The 17,353-nt window shown below is 35.5% G+C and overlaps 1 protein-coding gene across 2 annotated transcripts in view; it reads left to right on the top strand.

Moving 5' to 3' along the window:
- NME7 (NME/NM23 family member 7) overlaps nt 1-17,353 on the top strand; it is a 331,620-nt gene that overhangs the window by 101,300 nt on the left and 212,967 nt on the right. For both annotated transcript variants that reach the window (XM_077156907.1, XM_077156908.1), the window contains exon 4: nt 7,490-7,600. In XM_077156907.1, coding sequence (XP_077013022.1) covers nt 7,490-7,600 — 111 coding nt within the window. The remainder of the gene's footprint in view (nt 1-7,489; nt 7,601-17,353) is intronic.

Here is a 17,353-nt window from a genome sequence, read left to right as displayed (position 1 = left end):
TATTAGTGTGATACCGTTGTAACAATTGATGAACAAATATACATTTTTAGTAACTAAAGTCCATAGTTTACACTGGGGTTCACTCTTCATGCATACAGTTCTATGGGTTTTGAGAAGTGTATAATGTCATATATCCACCAATATAGTATCATAGAGAATAGTGTCTCTGCTCATGTGGTATCATAGAGAAAAGTTTCACTGCCCTAAACTATGCCTCCTTTTTTTTTTCTAGTAACAAGTATAGGTTTACAGAAAAAATAATGAAATTAAAGTGTCCATGTCCTCCCCTACCTCCTGCCAGTTTTCCTCTTATTAACTCTTTGCATTTAGTATGACACTTTGGTTACAACTTATGGAAGAGCATTATTATAATTATATTATTAACCATAGTCCATGGTTTATAATAGGGTTCACTGTTTGTATTGTACAGCTCTATCGTTTTTACAGATTTTTATATTAGTAACATATATACAACCTAAAATTTTCCACTTTAACCACTTTCAAATATACATTCACAGTGTTGTGCTACTATCACCACCATTCACTACCAGGACTTTTCCATCACCCCAAAGAAAAATTCTGTAACAATTAAACATTAACTCTCCATTCTCTACCTTCTTCTCTCTTCCTGGTTACCTGTATTGTAGTTTCTGAATTTGAATTTGCGTATTCAAATCATTTCATATCAGTGAGATCATATGATATTTTTCCTTTATGTCTGGCTTATTTCACTCAACATGATATCCTTAAGGTTGGTCCTGTAGCACATATCAGAACTTCAATACTATTATGGCTGAATAGTGTTCCATTGTATGTATTACAACATTTTATTTTTTATCCGTTCATGTATTGATGGACATTTGAGTTGCTTTCATCTTTTGGCAATTGTGAATAATGCTGTTATGGACATTGTGTGCAAATATTTGTTTTGAGTTCCTGTCTTCATTTCTTTTGAGTATATACCTAGAAATGGGATTGCCAGATCACTTGTTAGTTTATACTTAACTCTTTGAGGAAGTGCCAACCTGTTTTCCACAGTAGCTACACCATTTTACATTCCCACAAACAATGAATGAGTGTTCCTATTTTTCCACATCCTCTCCAACAGTGGTTATTTCTGTTTAGCCACCATTCTAGAAAGTATGAAATGGTATCTCATTGTGGTTTTCGTGTGTATTTCTCCAATGGCTAATGATGTTGAACATCTTTCATGTGCTTGACCATTTGTATATCTTCTTTGGAATAATGTTTAGTCAAGTCTTTTGCCCATTTTTAAATTGTTATTGAGTTGTAGAATTTCTTTGTATATTCTGGATATTAAACCTCAGTAGATATTTGGTTTCAAATATTTTTCCCATTCTCCCCTGAGAGAGGGGAGAAAGAATATGAAACTATTAAACTTTACCATCAGGGAGTCCCTTGATACTGTGTCAAACTTTAGGGACACCCAAATCAATTGGCCATACCCTTGATCATGAGGCTTATTCTTGTGAAGCTTATGTAGGTAGCAAAGAAACTTAGACTACCTAGAAGCTTGCCTAAGAGTTACTTCTGGAGGACCTCTGTTGTTGCTCAGATGTGGCCTCATTCTCTCTAAGCCCAATTCTGCAAGTGAAATCATTGCCCTCCCCCTACGTGGGATATGACATCCAGGGGTGAAAGTCTCCCTGGTGATGTGGGAGATGATTCCCAGGGATGAATCCAGACCTGGCAATGTGGGATCAACAATTCCATCCTGACCAAATGGGGGAAAGGAAGTGTAACAAATAAAGTATCAGTGGCAGAGAGAGTTCAAATAGAGTTGAGAGGCTACTCTGGAGGTTGCTGTTATGCAAGCTTCAGGTAGAGCTTGCTACCTATCATAACCTGCCAACTCCCAACCAGGACCATTCTAGCCAATCCTAAAGAACACTTAGGGCAATTTACAAGTTTTCACAAGGGTTCCAAATGCTAGAGTAACTTGCCAGAAACCTACGACCTCCAGATGGGTCCCTGTTCCAGATAAGTCCTGAATCCTAGCCTAGCCTCGCCTCTCGAGAACATCTGATAGTTCCATCTCCCTGCCCCATATTAGTAACAGGCCCTTCCAATATAAAAAATATAGACTTGCCATAACCCAAACAACCCTGGTGAGAGGTATGGAAAGATCAAGGTAATGGTGGAATTATTCATAGAAGATAGGACTTAACAAGTGAATATGAATGCTGAATCATTAAATTGATCTCTTTTAGTCTCCAGTGTTTTACAGCAGCTAGAAGTAAAAGCCTAAAATTGTGATATTGTAACCCATGTCAAAGTCTGAAATATGTTTTACAATTAATTAAGTTTACTTAAAATTAGGCCTAAGAGTCACCCCCAAGAGAACCTCTTTTGTTGCTCAGATGTGGCCTCTCTCTCCAGTCAATGCAACAAGCAAACTCACCACCCTCCCCCTGTCTATGTGGGACATGACTCCCAGGGGTAGGGACCTTCCTGGCAATGTGGAATAGAAATCCTAGAATGAGCTGAGATTCAACATCAAGGGATTGAGAAAACTCCTTGAATGTGCTGGGACTCAGCATCAAGGGATTGAGAAAAGCTTCTCGACCAAAAGGGGGAAGGGTGAAATGAGACAAAATAAAGTGTCAGTGGCTGAGAGATTCCAAACAGAGTCAAGAAGTTATCCTGGAGATTATTCTTATGTATTAAATAGATATCACCTTGTTAGTCAAGATGTAATGGAGAGGCTGGAGGAACTTCCTGAAAATGTAGAGTTGTGTTCCAGTAGCCATGTAAAAAAAAAAAAAGTCGATTTTGATGATAAAAAAGTATTTAAGCCTGCTAGCCTCCTATATTCTGGAGCAGCTAAAAGGATAAATAAGAGAGGATCATATGGTAGCCTATGACAGACTCTGAGATCTATCCTGTAACCACTTTTTGAAGAATACTTTGAAAACTATTGCTTTTTTGTTTCTTTGCTTTGTAAATATGTTATAGTATACAATAAAAAAGTTAAAAACTTTTTTTTTCCCCATTCTGTAGGTAGGCTTTTTTTTAAATCATGGTCAGACATCAGGAATCAAACCTGGGTCTTGGCACGGCAGACGAGAACTCTGCCTGCTGAGCCACTGTGGCCTGCCCTAGGTAGATTTTTAAGTATCATAGTAAGGTCCTTTGATCCACAAAAGTTTTTAATTTTGATCACATACCATTTATCTATTATTTTCTTTGTTGCTCATACTTTTGGTGTAAGATGTGGAAAATCATGGCCTAACACAAGGTCATGAAGATGCTTTCTTCTAGGAGTTTTATAGATTTAGTTCATCCATTTGTCTTTGATCCATTTATAGTAAATTTTTATATATGGTGTGAGGTAGAGGCATATGGATTTTTCTTTCTTTTGCATATGGATATCCAGTTTTCCCAGCACCATTTATTGAAGAGACTATTCTTTCTCCATCAGGTATATGCTTTTTTGCTATACTTTTGGCATTCACCCCAGAAATCATAATGTGTACTTAACTTATCAAAGTCTAATGTTAATATGACTTATCTTCCTTCTTGAAAATACAAGAATCTCAAAATAGTTTAGCTCAATTTTCTTCCTCACTGAATTATATGCCGAATTTAATGTGTTTGTTTTTCCTGTTATTTTTGTGAACCTGACTCATTCATTAGTATTACTTTAATGTTAATATTCAGTTAGATTGATCTATTTTCACTACTTTTTGCCCTTTACTCTTTTTTATTTCAAACATTCAGTCTGAGATTATTTTACTTTTGCCTAAATTACATGTTTTAGGATTTCCTTTAGATTGTATTCATCAAAGAAAACTCTTACAGTTTTTACTTGTTTGAAAATATCTTATTTTACTTGTATTCTTGAAGCTACCTTCTCATCTGTGTTGCTCCTTTTTTGTTTCTCTGTGTTTCATTCTTAAATTGTTCAGAATTCTCTCTTCAATGGTGTGTAATTTTCTGTCAAACCATTCTACTTATCAGTTTATTGTATTTTTCATATTAAACATTCTAATATTTTCTTTTTCAAACCTACTTATTAATTAATTATAGTTTATAGTATTCTGTTGTGTGAAGATATTTTTTAGCTTGTCTTTTGTTCCTTTAATCATAATTTGCATGATTTTTTTACAGCCCATATCTGATAATTCCAGCATCTGAAGTATTTATGGGTCCCTGTTATATTTTGTTTCTGCTGATTCCTTTCATGTTGGTCTTTATTTTTTATATGTGTGATGGTTATTATTATATATGTATGCATATTTGTATGTGATATGTGTTGTGTGTGTTTATATGAACTGTTTAAATTACACGATGAAGTTAGTTTCCTCCTATAGAAGAATTGTGTTTGTTTCTGACTGTTTCTTGGAGACATTAAGCAATCTGGGTCATCTTTATCCATATTCGAATTTTGAGGTTCCCAGGCTACATAGCTGATGTGAACATGTGCTGTCAGACAACTCATTATAGGGAGGATTCTCTACTGGGTTCTGTTCCCCTCTCCCAGGGAGGCAGTACAAATTAAAGTTTAGACTTTCCATACAGGCAGTGCCTTCAAGGTAAAAGCTACTTACAGCTTCGTTTTTCTAGGTCTATGTTTTCCTTTCATTTTGTCCTACTAACTACTTACTATCTAGTCAATTAATCTTTGCTTTTAAAAAATATTCTTAAGGATACTTTATCTATCATTCTTATTTTTCAGTAGAGGGATTGTTTTGAATAACTTTGCTGCTCTGGTTCAATGTGTTTTCCTCCAAACCACAGATGCCTCACACAAGGTTCTTTTCCTTTATCAGTAGGCAAACATACATTTTACAATGGCAAATAAAAACATGAAAGAAACCATAAATTTAGCCTTAGTTTGATTTTTAGAACAGGTTTTGGTATGCAGAAGGCAAATATGAATACCTTTTGAAATATTTACATTTATTAATATGGATTAAAGTTTACGAATTTGCTCTTTCATATTGAAAACATTCAAAGAGTCCATAGCACTAGGATATCCAGGATGTTTATTGTACAGCAATTGAAAGGTCATCTTTGTCACAGGATTTGTTTTGAGGCTTATAGTATATGAAGAACAGTATTCTCATGTGTCTTTGAAAATTGTTATTTTCCAGAAATCTCTATCCTGTTTGAGTTAGTGAAGGCTGACAAACTGGTTTGTTGTGTTGTTTCTACAGCTAAGAAATTCTAATCTAAAGGAAAGATTATTATATGCTTTTTTTTTCTTTTGGGAACATCTGATGCTTCATCCTATAGTTTACGTCTCAATGCAGGCAAGTGAATGACTGTGGTGAAATGTTACGCTATTGGGCCCAAAGAATCACACCTCAGTGGTATCCATGTACTTGGATGGTCCCCTCTCACATTGATTTGGAACATGACTGTGGTAACTTGCATTAGCCAAAGAAACATCAACAGATGTGCTCTAGGGGACACGTCACAAATACTTGTTCATTGGATGCCATGTGACTCTACAAGAAGGCTGGTTTTACCTGCTTGAGAATGAAAGACAAAAGGACAAAGAAGCCTTGCAATCTCAGCTGAGGCCATCTGACCCACCAGCTGAATGCAGATGTATGAATGTGTCCGGATGAAATCACTGCCCAGCCAGTCTACAGAATCTTGAGAAATTAATCTTTGTTGTTTTGGGCCACCAGGTTTTGGTTGATTTGTTATGCTGCAATAGATAATAGAGACACTACTAATGTTTTTGTGATCCTTTTGTTTCTTAGTATGCCATTTTCACTTTTAAATAATACTATGAATTGTGATGCTTGACTTATTGTGTTACTAAAATTAATTTTAATTATAACCTGCTAAACAATTAAATAGTAAATATATTACAGAGGAATGTATTTAGAGTAATTATATTAACCCATTGTCTACTTTAAGCATTTAAAGAGAGAATGGAATTGTATTTTAAACAAAGTTCTGTCAGTTTAGGACTTTTCATGCTGCTCCCTGTTCACAGAAATTTATGATTGCTGATTTGCTTTATATTTTCATTTAAGAGCTGTGTTTCCTAAAATATTCTTTCAGAGTTTAAGATAAACAACTTATAATATTTAAATGTTAGTTTGATTTATAATATTATTCTTATATTATTATAAGAATAAAATTTATCATATTTAAATTTATAACTTTTAAATATTTAAAATATTATAAATTTATAATATTTAAATAATACTTTAAAGTGAAGAGTTTGGCACGGGCAATGGTGGCTCAGTGGCAGAGTTCTTTCCTGCCATGCCCACACAAAAAAAAGAAGAGTTTTAACTATAAATTCAATGAAACCATGTGTTATAAAATAATATGGTGATTTATTTACATCAAAATAAAGAAAAGACTGTCTAGTATATCTTATAATAAACAGATTAAGCTACAGTTTTTCTTTTTATAACTTAAATACTTTAAAACCCAGTCATGAGTTATATCCACTTGCAATTAAGAATATTTGAATTATCATATCTTCAATTACATTCCTCCTTGGTGAGAAAGCTAACTATGAAAAGACTGTTTTCCTTTTATGTAATCCCTACATTACTGCCAATGTTGTCATAACAACTGAAAATACAGGAAAGTAGCAGTAATTCTTTAACATAATTTTGTATTTCATACAATCGGAATTATGACAACTAGGCTGGTTTTTAGCTTGCATTTACAAATTTTATTCTGGAGGATTCATTGATTACTTTCTCTTTTAACCATAGAAAATTTGAAATAAAAATGATGATAAAGGAGTACAAAAAAGAGTGTTTTGTCCTGATGATGCCATTGACGATGCCACTGACAATATAAGTTATCTCCCTGGACCTAGTTTCCCAGTAGGAAAGAAGGCACTGAGTTAGATAAGCTTCTCTAAAAGTCTATTCATTTTGTTCTTCAGAGAAGGAAGGCGCATTGTTCTAATGTATTCTCTTCAAAGGAAAGCATTATTTTAAAAGGTAGCATGGTGTTACTATTCATACACACTGTTGAATGAGAGAACATTTGGTTCTTTGTACCTCACCTGTGCTAATGAATAAAGAGTCAATGGAAGAATTTTCAGTTATTTACAGATCAGTGCCAAACTCACTGCATAGCATACATATGTTGAAATCTTAGAGACTAAAAACCAAGCTCATGGTATATTCAATGCAACTTTCTAGAATTTATTCATTTATATAAAATATATTCTTAGTGCCTGCCCATGCGAAAAAAAGAAAATGTATTCCTAGAAATAGTGAGAAATCTCAGAGCCTATGCTTTCCATATTTTCAAGAGACAATATTATTTTCCCCTAAGCTTTTATTATATTTTTAGGTTGCGTACCCAATTTTGAAAAAAGTAAATATGTACATTTTAAGAGATAGTTTTCTCTATATAATTAATTTTGATGCTTGATGATCCAGAATCATTACTAAGAACACTGCTGCTACACTGGGAATTATAAATAAAAACTGCTGTAGTGTTTTTATTTTCAAAATTATTCTTTATTTCTTTGCAGAACATTAGCCCTGATTAAACCAGATGCGGTGTCCAAAGCTGGAGAAATAATTGAAATAATAAAAAAAGCTGGATTTACTATAACCAAACTCAAAATGATGATGCTTTCAAGGTAATTTGTTGATTACTTTCAGTTATGTAATGCCCATTTTTCTGTTTTTTAATCACCTTCTATCTTTCATGCCATAGTTTGAAATAAAACCCCTACCACTGAATTGCAAAGAACAGAATACTAGTTTTATCAGAATTAGAAAATATAAGACAATAGTTAATCAGCTACATAAATAATGAATAAGCTTTAAGCATGGTAGGACTTGTGAGAGCATACGTGTGTTGTTTAACTATTTGCTGACTTCCTTAATCACATCTGTTTTTTTAGCACCAATCTTTTTTCTTAACATAGAAGTGTAACATACTGTGTAAAAATGATAACAGAAGAAGTGAATATCTGATTAATTCTATTTGCCAATAAAATGATAAATGTTAGTGTTGAGATTTCCAAAACTGAATGCAACTGGAAATTGTACCTCCCTTTTACCCATTAATTGTTCTGAAAAACAATCTGTCCTAACCAAACAGATATCTTCTAAAAGTCATTTAATGAAAATAAGACTTACCCATCCTATTTATTAATTTATATCACTAATTAAATAACTTCAACTCAATGGTAAAGGTACATTTCTACCATGGGAACATTAAGGAAAATATTCACAATGTCAAAATGGGGACAGCTTTCTCTTCAGTTGTTTTAGAGAGCCTTTGGAGAAAGACACACAAATTATCTTTCCTTGATATTGGATAGCCCTTCTTTAAAAATATTCCCACCAAGTAGGCAAAGCAAAGACTGAAACTTCGATTCTACAGGATGATAAGGGGAGGTAGGGTTTCTTTTAGGGCAGAGCCTGCTTTTCTCTTGGGTCTCTCCCTGGTTAGTTGAGTTTCTCCCACAAATGTCTACAGGACATTAATGGGGCAGTTACATAGCCTTGACCCAGGTGGTAGTCATACCTTACTCCACTAGGAGGTTTTTGTAACTCTACTAGGAGGTTTTGTTACTGGTGTGTGTGTGTGTGTGTGTGTGTGTGTGTGTGCGCGCGCGCGCGCACGCGCATGTGTGTCTGCATGCATACCAGGAGTCTTCTATGCTTTGAGACATTATTTGTTCCTGGATATCTATTCCATGGGACTTGGCTTACCTGCTATTTCATAGCAAGCAGTAAACAAGCCTGTTCTTTCTCCTGAAAAGAGATATTACTTTATCCCACAGGTTGCTTGCTGTAAACACAACCCTGAGAAATGGCTAAGAAACTAAGTTAGGGCCTTGCATTTTTGGCATACCTAGCAAGACATGTAGGAGGAACAGGGATACATGGAAGAGTTTCTCCCAATGCTTGAATATTTCCTAAAATTATTGAAATGTCATTTCCTCCATTATGACTTAATCTGAAAGATAGCTATTGAGTTCTTTCTGACTTTACATTCTAGTTCTTGAATGAGTGCCTGATTTAATGTAGGCACTAAGTAAATATTTACTGAAAGAATTAATGGACAGATTCTTGTAAAAGAATCTGTTTATTCATCAAAACAAAACATGACAACAAATAAAAAGTTCCCTATGTGGTGATGTGTTTGTTGATATCTATAGCCTTCTAAATTTCTAAAAGGAGGAATTAGATAAGAATGATGGGAAAAAACTCATGAACTGTGGCTTCAACTTTAGATTTTGAATGGAGATAGCTATGGAGTTAGTGACAGATTAGAAAAAAACAATGAAACACTTGTCACAATTTATCAAGATATTTCTTTTCGGTGGACTTCCGGGCCAAGATGGCAGCTTAACAATGTGCGCATTTTAGTTCGTCCTCCAGAAGAACAACTAAATAACCAGGCACAGTACAGAATAGCTCCTGAGGCCATGTCAGTTACTGGACACAAAGCGTACCACAATCTGGACCAGCTGGACTGGCTGCGATCCCCCCCAGAATTGTGAGTTCCACAAGCCGCAGTGGCCGGTGCCCCTAACCCACAGGCTGCTTCCAGAGGGGAAAGGAAAGAGACTTTGCCAGCAGCAGGGGCTGAGCCCAACCAAACGCCAACTGTGGAATTAATTAATAAATTCTGACTACTAAAAATAGGCCTCCAGCTCAGGTGAACCTGGCCAAAGCAGAGGTTGCTCATTTTTGCCCTGGTGCCAAGGGGGCATGGCTGAAAGAAAAAAGGAAAAAAAAAGAAGGAAACAGAGTTTTTTGTGGCTGTGTTTCTACAAAGGCTTGACTGCCTTTGGATACAGCGGCAGGGCTCCTCAGACTGCAACTGCCCCAGGCATAGGCAGAAACAAACTCATTTGAGGGCTTGTCTGGAGCCTGTGCCTTCCCCAGGGGAGGGGTGAAGCTCAACTCAGGTGGAATCCCTCTCTCAAGGAATTCAGATACCAGGGCTTGGTAATTTGAAGCCATTAAAACAATCCTACAACCTCTCCTCTGTCTCCACCACGCCCCCAGCCAAAGTTAAAGGTACTACATCATCTTATGCTGGTGGGACCTGCAGGCAGACAAGCACCACATACTGGGCAAGATAAGAAAAACAGAGTCCAGAGACTTCACAGGAAAGTCTTTTACCCTGCTCAGTCTCACCCTCAGGGAAAACCAATGCAGGTGACTCTTTCCTCTTGATAGGTGGCCAGTTTGGTATGGGAAAATCTGGCTATGGTCTATAATACCTAAGTAGACCCTCCTAAGTGTGGGGGGATAGGGCACCATACAAGCAGGGCAAGAAACAAGAAAACAAGAACTGAAAAATTACCCTCTATTAAACAAAACTTAAGCTAGAGGTCCAGATAAAGCTGAATTGAATGTCACAGAACAGATAGACAACAAATTCATCCACCAAGAAAACCCGAGGTAAAAGAAGTGCAAGCAATCTCCAGAATGAAGTAATTAAGGTAATTAAATGCCTAGACGCCAGCAAAAAATAACAAATCATGCTAGGAAAATTGAAGATATGGCCCAGTCAAAGGAACAAACCAACAATTCAAATGAAATACAGGAGCTGAAACATTTAATTCAGAATATACGAACAGACATGGAAAACCTCATCAAAAACCAAATCAATGAATTGAGGGAGGATATAAAGAAGGCAAGGAATGAACAAAAAGAAGAAATCGAAAGTCTCAAAAACAAATCACAGAACTTATGGGAATGAAAGGCATGGTAGAAGAGATGAAAAAAACAATGGAAACCTACAATGGTAGATTTTGAGAGACAGAACATAGGATTTCTGAACTGGAGGATGGAACATCTGAAATCTGGCAAGAAAAAGAAAATATAGGAAAAAAAAAGGAAAAATCTGAGCAGGAACTCAGGGAATGGAAAGACAATATGAAGCACATGAATATATGTGTTGTGGGTGTCCCAGAAGCAGAAGAGAAGGGAAAAGGAGGAGAAAAACTAATGGAGGAAATTATCACTGAAAATTTCCCAACTTTTATGAAAGACTTAAAATTACAGATCCAAGAAGTGCAGCGTACCCCAAAGAAAATAGATCCAAATAGACATACTCCAAGACATTTACTAATCAGAATGTCAGAGGTCAAAGACAAAGAGAGGATCTTGAAAGCAGCAAGAGAAAAGCAAACCATCATGTACAAGGGAAGCCCAATAAGACTATGCATAGATCTCTCAGCAGAAAGTATGGAGGCAAGAAGACAGTGGGATGATATATTTAAATTATTAAAAGAGAAAAACTGCCAACCAAGAATTCTATATCCAGCAAAACTGTCCTTCAAAAATGGGGGAGAAATTAAAACATTTTCAGACAAAAAAATCACTGAGAGAATTTGTGACCAAGAGACCAGCTCTGCAAGAAATACTAAAGGGAGCACTAGAGACAGATATGAAAAGACAGAAGAGAGAGGTGTGGAGAAGGGTGTAGAAAGACTATGATTAAAGGTAAAACGAACGAAAATTAGATATGACATATAAAATCCAGAAGGCAAAATAGCAGAAGAAAGTACTACCCATGCAGTAATAACACTAAATGTTAATGGATTAAACTCCCCAACCAAAAGACATAGACTGGCAGAATGGATTAAAAAACAAGACCCATCTATATGCTGTCTCTACTCAAAGGACATGAGAGCAAGGACACAAATGGACATTTGCACACCAATGTTTATAGCAGCATCAATTACAATTACCAAGACATGGAAACAGCCAAAATGTCCATCAATGGACGGGTGGCTAAACAAACAGTGGCATATACATACGATGGAATATTATGCAGCTGTAAGACAGAATAAAGTTATGACATATGTAACGACATGGATGGACCTTAAGGACATTATGCTGAGTGTGATTAGCCAAAAACAAAAGGACAAATACTGTATGGTCTCACTGCTATGAACTGACATTAGTGAATAAACTTGGAATGTTTCATTGGTAAAAGAGACCATCAGGACATAGAAATAAGGTAAGATATTGGGTAACTGGAGCTGAAGGGATACAGATTGTGCAACAGGACTGAATATAAAAACTCAGAAATGGACAGCACAGCACTACCTAACTGTAATATAATTATGTTAAAACACTGAATGAAGCTGAATGTGAGAATGATAGAGGGAGGAGGGCTGGGGGCATAAATGAAATCACAAAGAAAGATAGATGACAAGGATTGAGATGGCATAATCTAGAAATGTCTAGAGTGTATAATGATAATGACTAAATGTACAAATTTAAAAATGTTTTTGCATGAGGAAGAGCAAAGGAATATGACATACTATTGGGTGCTAAAAATAGATGGTAATTAATATTTTAAAATTTCAACTTATGTGTGAGACTAAATAAAAAATGTTTATTTGTTAAAAAATTTATATTTTAACTAGTGCATCTCCTAATATAACTTATGTAGATAGTTGGTTGAACAACATCAGTACATGGAACCTTGGTAGAACATGAGATTTTATTGGTTTGTCCAGGTGATGCCCCGATGAATCTCAGAGTGATTTGATCAGTGAGTGGAAAAGTATTTGCAAAATCCCCTTCAGGGAATCGTGAGAACAGGGGAAAATTCAACCTCCCCAAGTTGAATTCTTGATATTCTCACAAGCAGTGTGAACAACCAAAGCTATAGGCTGATCACCCAGTCTTGGGGTTTGTTCACATGAAACTTAACCCCACAAAGAATAGGTCAAGCCGACTTTAAATTAGGCCTAAGAATCACCCCCAAGAGAACCTCTTTTGTTGCTCAGATGTGTCCTCTGTCTCCAGCCACTACAACAAGCAAACTCACCACTCTCCCCCTGTCTACATGGGACATGACTCCCAGGAGTGTGGACCTTCCTGGTAACATGGGACAGAAATCCTAGAATGAGCTGAGACTTAGCATCAAGGGATTGAGAAAAACTCTAGAATGAGCTGAGACCCAGCATCAAGGGTTTAAGAAGACCTTCTTGACCAAAAGGGGGAAGAGTGAAATGTGACAAAGTACCAATGGCTGTGAGATTCCAAACAGAGTCGAGAGGTTATCCTGGAGGTTATTCTTATGTATTAAGTAGATATCACCTTGTTATCCAAGATGTAATGGAGAGGCTGGAAGGAACTGCCTGAAAATGTAGAGCTGTGTTCCAGTAGCCATGTTTCTTGATGATGATTGTATAATGATATAGCTTTCACAATGTGACTGTGTGATTGTGAAAACCTTGTGTCTGATGCTCCTTTTATCTACCTTGTCAACAGATGAGTAGAACATATGGAATAAAAAAGGATAATAGGGGGAACAAATGTTAAATTAAGTTTGTAATGCTAGTGATCAATGAAAGGGAGGGGTAAGGGGTATTGTATGTAAATTTTTTTTTCTTTTCTGTTTTTGTTTTATTTCTCTGTTGTCTTTTTATTTCTTTTTTTTTTTTTTTAAACAACACCCAAAGGCATTGTTAAAGATGTTTATTATTTCTAAGAGCTTCCCCCAAACCTAGAATGCTATTTCTAATATTAAGGGTACTTAAATTTACTACAATTAAAACTTTTATCTCAAAAATTGAGCTGACAGCTGTAGGTTATCTCTGTGATGGAATTATAAAGCCACTGTTCATAATCCAAAGTTGAGGATTCAAATCTTAAAAGAGAATGAAGTATAACATGCTATTTATTATTAAGAACTGTCTTTGCTTACCACGGCCTAAGTAAAAAGACTTCAAAAACCTGTGTTAATTTTTCTCTCAATACTTTACCTACTAGGTTTAATTTATGCTCGCAACATAAATTGATTTCTTTTTTTATTCTAATTTTTTTTTATTAATTAAAAAAAATTAACTAACACAACATTTAGAAATCATTCCATTCTACATATGCAATCAGTAATTCTTAATATCATCACATAGATGTATGATCATCATTTCTTAGTACATATGCATCGATTTAGAAAAAGAAATAGCAAGACAACAGGAAAAGAAATAAAATAATAATATAGAGAAAATAAAAATAAAAATAAAAAATACAAAAATATATAAGAAAAAAAACTTTAGCTCAGATGCAACTTCATTCAGTGTTTTAACATAATTACATTACAATCAGGTAGTATTGTGCTGTCCATTTTTTTTTTTTTTTTTTTTAGGAATCATACCATTCTACATATGCAATCAGTTATTCTTAACATCATCACATAGATGCATGATCATCGTTTCTTAGTACATTTGCATCGGTTTAGAGGAACTAGCAACACAACAGAAAAAGATATAGAATGTTAATATAGAGAAAAAAAAATAAAAGTAATAATAGTAAGAACAAAACAAAACAAAACAAAACAAAACAAAAACCTATAGCTCGGATGCAGCTTCATTCAGTGTTTTAACATGATTACTTTACAATTAGGTATTATTGTGCTGTCCATTTTTGAGTTTTTGTATCTAGTCCTATTGCACAGTCTGTATCCCATCAGCTCCAATTACCCATTATCTTACCCTGTTTCTAACTCCTGCTGGACTCTGTTACCAATGACATATTCCAAGTTTATTCTCGAGTGTCGATTCACATCATTGGGACCATACAGTATTTGTCTTTTAGTTTTTGGCTAGACTCACTCAGCATAATGTTCTCTAGGTCCATCCATGTTATTACATGCTTCATAAGTTTATCCTGCCTTAAAGCTGCATAATATTCCATCGTATGTATATACCACAGTTTGTTTAGCCGCTCGTCTGTTGATGGACATTTTGGCTGTTTCCATCTCTTTGCAATTGTTAATAACACTGCTATAAACATTGGTGTGCAAATGTCCGTTTGAGTTTTTGCCCTTAATTCCTTTGAGTAGATTCCCAGCAATGGTATTGCTGGGTCGTATGGCAATTCTATATTCAGCTTTTTGAGGAACCGCCAAACTGCCTCCCACAGTGGTTGCACCATTTGACATTCCCACCAACAGTGGATAAGTGTGCCTCTTTCACCGCATCCTCTCCAGCACTTGTCATTTTCTGTTTTGTTGATAATGGCCATTCTGGTGGGTGTGAGATGATATCTCATTGTGGTTTTGATTTGCATTTCTCTAATGGCCAGGGACATTGAGCATCTCTTCATGTGCCTTTTGGCCATTTGTATTTCCTCCTCTGAGAGGTGTCTATTCAAGTCTTTTTCCCATTTTGTAATTGGGTTGGCTGTCTTTTTGTTGTTGAGTTGAACAATCTCATTATAAATTCTGGATACTAGACCTTTATCTGTTATGTCATTTCCAAATATTGATTCCCATTGTGTAGACTGTCTTTCTACTTTCTTGATGAAGTTCTTTGATGCACAAAAGTGTTTATTTTTGAGGAGTTCCCATTTATGTATTTCCTTCTTCAGTGCTCTTGCTTTAGGTTTAAGGTCCATAAAACTGCCTCCAATTGTAAGATTCATAAAATATCTCCCTACATTTTCCTCTAACTGTTTTATGGTCTTAGACCTAATGTTTAGATCTTTGATCCATTTTGAGTTAACTTTTGTGTAGGGTGTGAGATATGGGTCTTCTTTCATTCTTTTGCATATGGATATCCAGTTCTCTAGGCACCATTTATTGAAGAGACTGTTCTGTCCCAGGTGAGTTGGCTTGACTGCCTTATCAAAGATCAAATGTCCATAGATGAGAGAGTCTATATCTGAGCACTCTATTCGATTCCATTGGTCGATATATCTATCTTTATGCCAATACCATGCTGTTTTGACCACTGTGGCTTCATAATATGCCTTAAAGTCAGGCAGTGCAAGACCTCCAGCTTCGTTTTTTTTCCTCAAGATGTTTTTAGCAATTCGGGGCACCCTGCCCTTCCAGATAAATTTGCTTATTGCTTTTTCTATTTCTGAAAAATAAGTTGTTGGGATTTTGATTGGTATTGCATTGAATCTGTAAATCAATTTAGGTAGGATTGGCATCTTAATTATATTTAGTCTTCCAATCCATGAACATGTATGCCCTTCCATCTATTTAGGTCTTCTGTGATTTCTTTTAGCAGTTTTTTGTAGTTTTCTTTGTATAGGTTTTTTGTCTCTTTAGTTAAATTTATTCCTAGTTATTTTATTCTTTTAGTTGCAATTGTAAATGGGATTCGTTTCTTGATTTCCCCCTCCACTTGTTCATTGCTAGTGTATAGAAATGCTACAGATTTTTGAATGTTGATCTTGTAACCTGCTACTTTGCTGTACTCATTTATTAGCTCTAGTAGTTTTGTTGTGGATTTTTCCGGGTTTTTGACATATAGTATCATATCGTCTGCAAACAGTGATAGTTTTACTTCTTCCTTTCCAATTTTGATACCTTGTATTTCTTTTTCTTGTCTAATTGCTCTGGCTAGAACCTCCAACACAATGTTGAATAATAGTGGTGATAGTGGACATCCTTGTCTTGTTCCTGATCTTAGGGGGAAAGTTTTCAATTTTTCCCCATTGAGGATGATATTAGCTGTGGGTTTTTCATATATTCCCTCTATCATTTTAAGGAAGTTCCCTTGTATTCCTATCCTTTGAAGTGTTTTCAACAGGAAAGGATGTTGAATCTTGTCAAATGCCTTCTCTGCATCGATTGAGATGATCATGTGATTTTTCTGCTTTGATTTGTTGATATGGTGTATTACATTAATTGATTTTCTTATGTTGAACCATCCTTGCATACCTGGGATGAATCCTACTTGGTCATGATGTATAATTCTTTTAATGTGTTGTTGGATACGATTTGCTAGAATTTTATTGAGGATTTTTGCATCTATATTCATTAGAGGGATAGGCCTGTAGTTTTCTTTTTTTTGTAATATCTTTGCCTGGTTTTGGTATGAGGGTGATGTTGGCTTCATAGAATGAATTAGGTAGTTTTCCCTCCGCTTCGATTTTTTTGAAGAGTTTGAGGAGAGTTGGTACTAATTCTTTCTGGAATGTTTGATAGAATTCAGATGTGAAGCCGTCTGGTCCTGGACTTTTCTTTTTAGGAAGCTTTTGAATGACTGATTCAATTTCTTTACTTGTGATTGGTTTGTTGAGGTCATCTATGTCTTCTTGAGTCAAAGTTGGTTGTTCATGTCTTTCCAGGAACCCGTCCATTTCCTCTAAATTGTTGTATTTATTAGCGTAAAGTTGTTCATAGTATCCTGTTATTACCTCCTTTATTTCTGTGAGGTCAGTAGTTATGTCTCCTCTTCCATTTCTGATCTTATTTATTTGCATCCTCTCTCTTCTTCTTTTTGTCAATCTTGCTAAGAGCCCATCAATCTTATTGATTTTCTCATAGAACCAGCTTCTGGTCTTATTGATTTTCTCTATTGTTTTCATGTTTTCAATTTCATTTATTTCTGCTCTAATCTTTGTTATTTCTTTCCTTTTGCTTGCTTTGGGATTAGTTTGCTGTTCTT

Source organism: Tamandua tetradactyla, chromosome 4 (genome assembly GCF_023851605.1).
Source record: "Tamandua tetradactyla isolate mTamTet1 chromosome 4, mTamTet1.pri, whole genome shotgun sequence".
In the NCBI taxonomy this organism is placed as follows: Eukaryota; Metazoa; Chordata; class Mammalia; order Pilosa; family Myrmecophagidae; genus Tamandua; species Tamandua tetradactyla.
Note: the sequence above shows the minus strand (reverse complement) of the source record. Positions and strands in the feature narration are given on the sequence as shown.